The 10,434-nt window shown below is 40.5% G+C and overlaps 1 protein-coding gene across 1 annotated transcript in view; it reads left to right on the top strand.

Annotated features, from left to right (window-relative positions):
• Positions 1-9,985, top strand: part of GRM3 (glutamate metabotropic receptor 3) — a 106,200-nt gene extending 96,215 nt beyond the window's left edge. Inside the window, 2 exon segments of the mRNA XM_071803504.1 lie at positions 3,679-3,853; positions 9,438-9,985. Coding sequence (XP_071659605.1) covers positions 3,679-3,853; positions 9,438-9,511 — 249 coding nt within the window. The 3' untranslated portion in view covers positions 9,512-9,985.
• The last annotated feature ends 449 nt before the right edge of the window (positions 9,986-10,434 follow it).

Here is a 10,434-nt window from a genome sequence, read left to right on the forward strand (position 1 = left end):
CATTTCAAATCGAACATGTACAGTTGGATGTGGAAGAGATTAGCACTATCAGTCAGATTGGGATAGAAGCATCGCGTATGGATTCATACTGGTACATGAATATGTGAAGCTGTCCTAAAAGAAAAATGTGGTAAATCATGAGCTAGAATGAGTCATAATGAGTTATTTAGTGGAGGTGGGCTCTAAAATTAAAAACTGAACCAACCAATTCCCTTCTGCAAAATAATCTGCTGTCCAAGCATAGTATTTTGTTCCAAATAAAAAAGATAAGGAAATAATTTCAGAATTTCCTATGAAACAGGCTTCTTAAAAAAAAAAAAAAATCAACAAATGTTATGCTTGAATATAGAACATTTAATCTTTGGAGGAGATAAAACACATACAAAACACATACCTCACTGAGCAGAAAATATTGGTCAGCCTTCACAAACAACTTCAAAAAATATTAAATCGTTTAAATTGTCACATAGTGTTGCAAAACTTCAAGTTCAGTGAAATCATATTTTTGGACAGAAGGAAATTGTCTCAGGAAAAGATTCAGCTCTGCTCCACTGGAAATCTCACAGTTATTATGATGTGCGAAGTGAGTGCTGGAGTTGGCCCTTGCAGCAGTTTGCGGTGAATTAATTCAACTTTCTGCCCAGAAGAAAGGTAGATTAGCTTAGGGTGGTATTATTACCAGCAGTATGTACATGAAATAGCATGTAAAACTGTGGAGCTAGTAATGTCACTTAACTTACTTTTGGTGAGACCACCCTGGAACAGTATATTTAGTACTATTTTTCTCAGCCTAGGAAAGGTACTGAAAATCTTGAGAAAACCAGGATGGATAACAAACGATGCAGTAAGACACACAGAGTGACAGTAAAAGAGCTAAATATATTTAGTCTAGACAAGAGTAAACCCAGAGAGACGTCATCACAGACTATAAATAATTTCAAGGCAACAAAAAGAGAGAAAGATTATTCAGTCTCAGGAGAAGTTAGAATGGAGAGCAAAGGATTGAAACTAATTAAGGAAAAATTTAAGGAAGGCACTGGGGAACAGCTTTGGACACCCAAAGTAGTTGGGAAGATAGACATAGAAGGAGGGTAATATCAGTGCAGACAGTCACATGAGTGGGCAGCACAGACAATAAAGGTCAAGAAAAGCATGACTTGATTGCATTTTTCAGTTTTATCTCCTGAGTGAGACTTTTGAAACCACCCATAGCCATTTAATTTAAATACAAGGTTCCAAATAAGCCACCTCAAGTCCTACCAAACTGACAGAAAATTATTTTAACCTTTTTGGATCCTTAAATGACAAGTCAGAAGCTTTTTGAAAATCCCATCCTGGATCTCTACACTTCTGGGGTTCCTTTGAAAACCCCAAATTTAATTTCTATGCAGCATTACATGTTGATTCTGAATCAACTTGTGCTAATCCTGATATGCCAGGGACAGTTGGCACTGTGGGCACTGGAGACCATTCCCTGTGGCACCTCCACTCCTCTGCACACACACAAATAGCCTTCAGCAGCATCTCTAATCCTCTTCTGTGCACCTGTTAGCTGCCCAGCACCTACAGAGGGTTCTTCCCTCTGAGTGCCCAACCTTACCTAACCAAGAGTCAGTTTAGACAAAAGCTGCAAACTGGCCCAGGGCAGCTGACAGAGCTCCCAAGGAGTTGCTGGAGGTTGCCAGAACTCACAGCTTCCTGCATCAGTTTTGCGCCCTGACATTCCCCAAAGCATTCCCAAGTGTCCTCCAGTGATCCCAGAAGTTGTTCCCAGAAGGTCTAGAAAATCCCAAAGCAGTGGCCAGAAACTGCTGTGCAAACTGCTGTGTTTAGTGGCTGACCCTGCTAGGCGTGCTGTCAAAAACGTAAAGAAGAGCTGCTGGAAAATATAGATATCTTTGATGCCATTGATTTTCATACAGGGCTCCACATTGATTTCAAAATCAAAGATACAATGAAACCTGATATGATTGAATAAGCACACATAACATAAATTCACAGCAGCCCCAATACCTAGCACATTTAAGGGAATTTTCAATCTGATCACCTTAGACAAAACCTTAAGAAACGCAGCACTAACACAGAAAGGGGCAAGTTTGGGTATTAAACTGGTTATAACAAAACCAGGTGTCAAAACCTCCTACTGTTTAGACAGCTTCTCCCTGCATTTTCTTTAGGGATAATTCTGGCTCAAGGAGCTTGACCCCATGTCAGTCATTCCTGCCTGGTCTATGAGGATTGCACACCAGTGTCTGTGAGATCACGTTACACGCTGAACTACTGAGCTGACCTGGGTTAAAAGAAACCCTGTGGAATGGGGCTATTTTTAACCCAAACCATCTAATTGATTGAGCAAGGTGGGGAGAGATTTGCTCTATTAGTGAAGGGAACTTACCTAGAAACTACTACCTTCATTAATTCTTGTTTCATAAGAAAACTCCCAGTCTCGTTTTACCTGTACAGTGCTCAGTTCAGGACCCACACAGAACAGATTGCAGAGCCCCGTGGAAAAAATGAAGAGAGGTGAATGAGAAAGTACAGTTGTAAATATTAAGATGTCCCTTTCTCATGCTGCCACTGTAGGGTCTTCCATGTTCATTCATCTTGTGAGAGCTGAGCACGTGTTGATAGTTCTTGCTAAATCTACCTTGGGTAAAGAGTAATTATTAATTATATGATCACATTAGTTATACCCACTGCTGACAAAGCACTTGGTGCTCAGTATACATATTAAGCAACAAAGTCCATTCCCTACTCTATTTTTCATTTTGCACCAATTATTTCTGACAGGGAGATATGAGAGGCATTCCCATGGAAGAAGGCTAATCTCCAAGGACTGCAGGAGTGTAACTAAGGAAAAACGAGCCGTGGATGTATAATCATTCAAATTAAGCAGTAGAGTTTAGGGGAGTTTAATTCAACAACTCAATTAAGGAATCTGCTTGGAAGAAAATAATATAAACTGAAAATGAGGCAATAAACTGGCACCATCTTTACCATTGAACACAAAGAAAGACAGCGTCAGCAAAGTTGCACTAGCAAATCCCCAAAGGCAACTACTCTACTCTAAAATCCTGCAGCCTTACAAACAGTTCATTTCTCAGCCCATAAACTTCTGTCTCAAAGTCAGAACACCTTTCAGGCCCAGCTCTTATGTTTATTCCAAATCACACTTATGTTCCTGCCAGGGATTGTTGAAGTTTTCTGATTAGGATTGAGGCTGGAGTCTAAACTGATTTTCAAGTAGATGCTTTGCATGAGGCATATAACATAACCTCACATTATGTATGGTGCATGCACACTGGTTTCACTGCAACCAGCTATGCCCAGTTGTTGTGTGAGAGGCATTACAGAGAACTTCCTGGTCAATTTAGGAATCAAGGACATGGAGGACAAGAGAAAGAGAGCAGAACTACCCTTTATTCACTAAACTGAGGAGAATATACTCAGTCGAGCTCCCCCTGATATGTAGACATGGGCAAGCACCAGCACCAGGCACCTCACTCATATGATTTTAGGATTGTGGAAGATAAGGATGCGAGAGATGTTCAAGCCAGCCTGTACCAGTGCAACCCCCCAGGACGCTGGTTCCTACTGTTGTATGATAATGCTTCTAATATTCTGCATTTCAGAGCTTTCCATACTGAAACACCACACTTTGCGCCCACTCTCTCCTAGGTGCAAACCACCACCATGTGCATCTCTGTGAGTCTGAGCGGCTTTGTTGTGCTGGGCTGCTTGTTCGCGCCCAAGGTGCACATCATCCTCTTCCAGCCCCAGAAGAACGTGGTCACTCACAGACTCCATCTCAACAGGTTCAGCGTCAGTGGAACCGGGACCACTTACTCCCAGTGTAAGTAACAAAACTGCTACCTTTCTATAAGGATGTGGGGTCATGGTGAGTTTGGGTAAAGATGGTTTTTTTACCAGCAACAGAAAGACATTTATAGGTCAGGCTATGTACTCTGTGGAAGGATCACTTAATTTGTGTCTGGAGAGAAAAACTCATCCCTCTCCCCCCAGAATCAGCTCAGAGCCCACTCTGAAGCTCCCTGAAGTCAGCAGAAAGCTTTTAGTGGGTCCTGACTCCGTCATGCTGCACAAAGCAAGTAGAGTCCATCGCTCACTGCCACTCTTGCACAGCGACAGGAACAGATTGCCCTGGAGTATTTCTGTCAAAATGACACACCAGCAGGACCTGGGCCACAATGCAGCATGCCCTCAGTGGTTCTTGTCGCCTGCATTATAAGGAAAGTCTCCAAGCCTGCAGCAAGCGCACACAAGAGATGCCATCAATTGTAACTGTATGTGGAGTGTGTGTAATACTCTTCATAATTGCCACAGACAGGAGAAGCAATCAGTGCTCTGTTGCAAGTACAGTTCATCTGCTCTGCTCCTTTCCTTTCTTTCCTCTTCAGTCTTTTCATCACAAGCAGATTCACATCTCTGATTTTGATTTGAGGCTGTTGTTTCTTTTCTGGGTGAGTTGCTTAGAGATTTTTTTTATTAAACAAAAAAAAAAATAGGTCACCTGTATGTTTTGGTTTTTTCATTGTCAAGCTTAACTAGTCAAGGATGGGAGCACACAGCAGCTTGTTCACAGAGCTCTGCAGACAGCATGACTAACCTGGAAAGTTAATTGAAAAAGCACACTACAACTAGAAAGGGGCAAGGAATGAAAAACAGAGGAAAGGGAGGACACAGAGCAAGGCTTGCCAGCAAGGTCACACTAACCTCACCTCAGCTTTTTGAGTAAATCCTAAATTTCAAAATTGGCTAGAAGCCCTTGGCTCTTCAGACAGAACCTGAAAGGAACTTGGGACCCTACTGTGTATGATATTGGCAGGGAGAAGGAGGTAAATGCATCCCAGCCACCCCTGACTCTTCCATCCCAAACCATACTGTGTCATGAATACCCAGGGGCCCTTCACAAGGAAGTAGCCATGTGGCTCTGCATGTCCCCCCATCAGAGTCAAGACAGCATCCAGTCCTGATACCAGACACCAAAATCTCTTCGCTGTTTTGGAAAACTTAAACCGATAGAAATTCAATGGCCCCAAGTGCCCAAAGTGCTGAGCGCTCCCAACAAGGATGGATTTGCAAAACCACCGGATTCCAAATAACCTCTAGAGGTTTGATCCCTTGATGAAATGGTAAATTCCATGAGATTATTTTCAATCCTTATGAATTTTGTATAAGTGGTCTTTCCTAGCTTTTTAATTCTATCATATGACGGAATAAGTTTAGCCAGAAACCATTTTGATTCTTGGATACTTTTGTACAGGATTGCATTTTGGAATTTGATGGTTTTTATTATAGCAGCTGAATAATACATGTGTGTGCACAAGCACGCATACAACTGAAAGACATTCTGAGTGCACATCTTTACACTAAAAGCCTACCTTTCAGATTTGTGAAGAGCTTTAAGACATTAAGGAAAGCATAAAAATCCAAACTTAAAACCTCTTGCTACTTCATTGTTTAGAAAGGTGGCTGCACTCATTTACTTTTCTGGTTTACACCTAGCTGAATAAAGGCTGGTTGTCTTTGTTGGTCTTTTTGGACCATGGCAAGACATGCACCTGAAAGTAGGACTAAAAGGTCCATCACATACAATGGAAAAAAGTCCTATAGTTTCCATATAGGACAATTGCTTGGGGAAAATAACACTGGGAATTCATTTTCTATCATATTACCAATATTTTTAAGATGGAAAATTTTTCCTTACTCACCCCTATTTATCCGTAAATTACTTTAAATAATTTTTCTTTTAACTGTTTAGTTATTAATAAATCTCAAAGAAATGTTGGCATACAAATTGATTCTAATCCATGTCTAAAATATTCCTCTCATCAGTCCTGGGGCTGTCAGCTTGTTTTTATTTTGATCTTGATGGTGTTTTCGTCAGTCTGCAACGGCTTCATCTGAGGCCGATCACAATTAGCTCCAGGGCATTCTAGTAACAGCAACATCTGAAAAGCCAGTTGTTGTTCATTATCAGAGCTTTAGAGAACAGGAGTATCCAAGCTGCTTAGATGAGCAGTGTGTTTCCTACCTCCACGCATCCTATCTCCACTGCATCTCAGGGCTACCACCACCTCTTCACTCCATCAGTCATTAATGCCATGAGCATAGTGGGTCATGAACAGCAGGTGACCCGTAGTTTCTAACACAGTTCCTTGAACCATGAGATCTGGCCAAACACTATGAGTAAAGGTAAGGGACATGATGCTCCTGGGTAGTGTTGTTTGCTCGAAACGCGTGTTGTAATTACATCCCTAAACTGAGCAGTGGAGGAAGGGCCCAAGTCAATGGTCAACCAGACGAGCTGTGGTGTGGTAGTGGTTGTCAGAACTAAACTAAGAACCTCGGGTAGTCATCTGGATACAGCTCCTCATCTTTGCTGCATGCTCTGCAGAAAGCATGTAGAGGACAATACTTGGCTGCTAAGCAAGGAAACTTGTTTTAGAGGCACCAAGCTTTTATCATTTTGACAGCTGAAGTCTAAACTGAAAAACAATATAGATTTAAGCTAAAGAGAGACAGGATATATGTGTACCTAGGTACATTACATGTTTTGAAATGCATATATCCATATTACTTGAGTTTAAAACGCTCTTTTGGCAGAGTGCTACGTAAGCTCTACTTCCCCTGAAGTGTTTCCCCCATAGGAATGCTCCCCAGTTTTCCTATGGCCTGTTTTATGGGCATGGCAGAGGTATTCCCATGAGGAGAGAGATCAGCACTCATAAAACTTCCCAGAGATGCTCAGGACTCATTTAAGCACCTGCATGATTCAGGTTGAGCTTTTACACCCAGAAGGTGTCATTCATCCAAATTATGTCCACATGGAGAGAAAGCACCCAGACCTGCGTTCCTCCAGGTGTCCTCCACAGAGGTCAGAAGAAGAGTTGAAGCTACAGTTTGGAGCCAGGCTGGTGAATTTTCTTTCTCAGAATTTTTTTTCCCAGGCTTTGCTCCAGAGTAGCCCTGATATATGGCTTTTATACATTATTAACTCACAGTTGTCCATCTGTGAGCATAAGCAGAGGAAGTGGCACAGAGACAGCGAGTTGGAATCTGCCTGTTCCTGACTATGCAGACGGGCTGCAAGGTGCCGATGGCAGTACTGGGCTCTTGCATTTTACCTCTGGTTCTTTGCTTTGGATTATCCAAGCAAAATGAGGGACAGCCAGGAAAGAGAATGTCAAAAGCATGGATTGAAGCCAAATCAAGACTTCTGGTCATGTCGCACATTTTTCCTTGGCCCCAACACAAGCTGGAGATGAAGCATCTCTAGCAGGTCCAGCAGTATTTCAGGAAACCCCTTGGCTGCTGCTGTAATACATGATATGAAACTCAGAACCCTGCAGGGCCAGCAATTAACATTGCAGAGGTCTGTAGGGAAAGTAAGATCTTTTGTTCAGTCTGAGAGAGCTGAATACTCTGTGAACACTTTACTCCACCCTGCAGAGTTAATATCTGCCTCCCAGCACTACAAGAGAGGTACGTGCTGTGGAGGAAACCTGAGAACTGAAAACACAAGGCCATTTGTTTCTCACCTACCACCATATTTCTCTGTCCATTTACCATAGTATTTGAACTATTCATGCTCTTCACTATGTTGGACTTCAAAAAAACCCTGAAGCTAAAAAATTTCTGGGTAAGTGACTGATGTTTACAGAAATAAAATGTTTTTGCCTGTAGTCATACTTGCAGTGGAACAGGAATTTGAATCAGTTCTCCTAAGTAGCACTGATTTTTCTATTTGCCAACAATAAGTAGAAATAAAAATAACAACAATAATAAAAATTTCAGGACAGTGTGCTGCCATATTATACCCAGTTAAAAACTGAATACAAAACCTGATGGTTAATTTTCATGAAATCATAAGCATGATGCCCTATGCCCTTTTACATACAAATGATTACTTCCATATACATGACTTAAAACGCATACCCAGGTTGTGAGACATCAAAATCCATCTACCTCATTCAGCGCAGGGGCTCATTCTTGGCTCTCCTGTTTATCAGGAATATGTCCTGCCCTCTGAGTAGAGTAGTCCAATATGTGACTTTCAATTTCTCTTGTTAAAGCAGTTCTGTTTTCCATGAAATATTTATTCAGTCAATGAACAAATTAGAAATAGTAGCTGATTTGAAGAAAGAATGGTATGTTCTGAAAATGATGCTGAGCGCCTTTGGAGAACCAGTCTGCAATTGAGAGTGTAGCCAGCACCAGTTTTGGAAGACTGAGCATGCCCTTGTCAGCTGCATAAATTGCTTTTTACACTGGATGATTGAGTTTACCAAGTCATTGCTTGCTGGGTGTTTTCTTTGATGAAGGCATCACATTTCTCTGGGTCACTGTTATCATTAACCTAATGTAGCTTTCAAAAAACAGCTTTATGCTGCCATAAGCAGAGATGTCACAGAGTATCTGACAACACATTCCTGATTCCCAATGGATAATTTTAACAGAGATGGACAAAACAGCTTGCTTTTAAATTAAAATCCACACCACTTTAGCAGAATAGCAATATATCCTACGGTCAAAATACAAATACATTTAGAAACAGATTCTGATACTCAGGTTCAGTTGTCACTGAAGCAATGAAAACCTGTTGAATAAAATATTAGGCCATGTAGGCAAGGGCATCAGAATTTGGCCCTTACCTCTGGATGCATATTGAATCCTGATCCAGAGCTCCAAGAAAGAAAGGATATTATGGTTAAAACATATTCTGGAGTTAGGTGAGAAATAATCTCGCTTTCAATTTCAGTTATTAAAAAATTTCTTCATCCAACACATATATAGGATTCTTAATTTTTTTTAATTAAAAAGCAGATCAACATACAGTCCTAATATGCAAAGGAGGATTCTCTCCTGAATTAAAAAATGCATATATTTTATTTCAGGAATGTACATTCCAATTATGTGAAAGCTCAGATCATCAGACCCTAACATTTCTTGCCAATAAAACACAAAAATCCAAAAGTTCGCTTTTTATTCTACAGGAATATCTTCACACCACTCTAGCTATGTTAATTCACACTATCACGAAAAGTGCTATAACACGAGACCCAGTGGCCCAGAATCATAAAAAAAAATAAAACACCACCAAAACCCTTTAATGTATTTTATTCAGATACTTGTTGGAGAAGCTTAGTCACCTTAAGCTCCTTCACTGGTGTCCGAAGAGAAATCGGGTTCCTCCAGAGGATTCTTGAGCCTCAGATCTGGATTCCCTTGTAGAGGTGCAAGCAGAGCCTCCATCAGCTTCACCACCAACACTGTCACTTACAGTGACTTTTCGTTGGGCATGTTGGTTTAAATTGGTTGAGATGGTCCACATCAACATAAAATCTAAACCTACATGTTGTTGTAATTTTTTTGCCGCCCTGAAGTGAGCTGATTTTCCCCTCTTTCTCTTTCAGCATCTGCTAGTATGTACGTACCGACCGTCTGCAACGGAAGGGAAGTGCTGGACTCCACCACTTCATCTCTGTGATTGTGACTTGCAGTTCAGTTCTTGAGTTTTTAGACTGTTAGGTAAAATTTTGCACATGTTGTGCACTCCAGAAAACACCAGAAAGCAAAAGAAATCAGAACAAAACTAGTACCTTTTTTTAGAAACAGTGTAATAAATTATTTTTGAGGATTGTACAGTATATAGTGACGTTCTGGAACTTTTTAGACTGATTTTAGCCCTTCTGTTGTTAACAGTTGTAAGGGACATGTAAATAACCATGGTTCACAATGTCCATAGTCCTGCAGTAAGGGAGTGATTTGTTGCAAGCACAGCTGCAATGTTAGGTGACTTCTTTCCTACGAAATTTTTTTGTAGCTCCTTGTTGTAATTAACTTAGACTGCATTTCTATGTTGTATATTACAGTTACCTTACGTGTAACAGATTGGTTTTCTCAGCACAAAACAGCAGTATTAATGTAAAGGCACCAATAATAAAAAGATAAAAGTTTTTCAGCATGGTTTCATTTTTGTTTCTTCCTCCCTCAAGGTCATTACATTTCCCTAGATGCAAAGATAGATTAAAAGGATAAAAAATCTGCAGTAGTAGTGTGTTTAAACACATATCTGTATGGGTGTGTGCCTGTGTTATAACATCCGTATCACATAATAAATATATACTAACAATTGATGCTTTGTCACGGTCAAGTATAAATTCTCTCTCCTTTAAAAAATGCACATTATTAAAGCATCTCAATTGCTGTTTTTGTTATTAAAATGTCAGGTAATTTCCAGAAGTGAGAATGCCTAATTGGATCTCAATGAGATATTAGCAAAAAAATTTTGATCACTGCTTCACTCATTTGGCTTGAATTAATGCTGTCATGCACACAGTAGATTGGTAGCATATCAAAAACCAGAGAGATTTGAGATTAGGTTGGCAAAGAGATGGAAGAAAATCTGTC

Source organism: Patagioenas fasciata, chromosome 1 (genome assembly GCF_037038585.1).
Source record: "Patagioenas fasciata isolate bPatFas1 chromosome 1, bPatFas1.hap1, whole genome shotgun sequence".
Lineage (NCBI taxonomy): Eukaryota > Metazoa > Chordata > Aves > Columbiformes > Columbidae > Patagioenas > Patagioenas fasciata.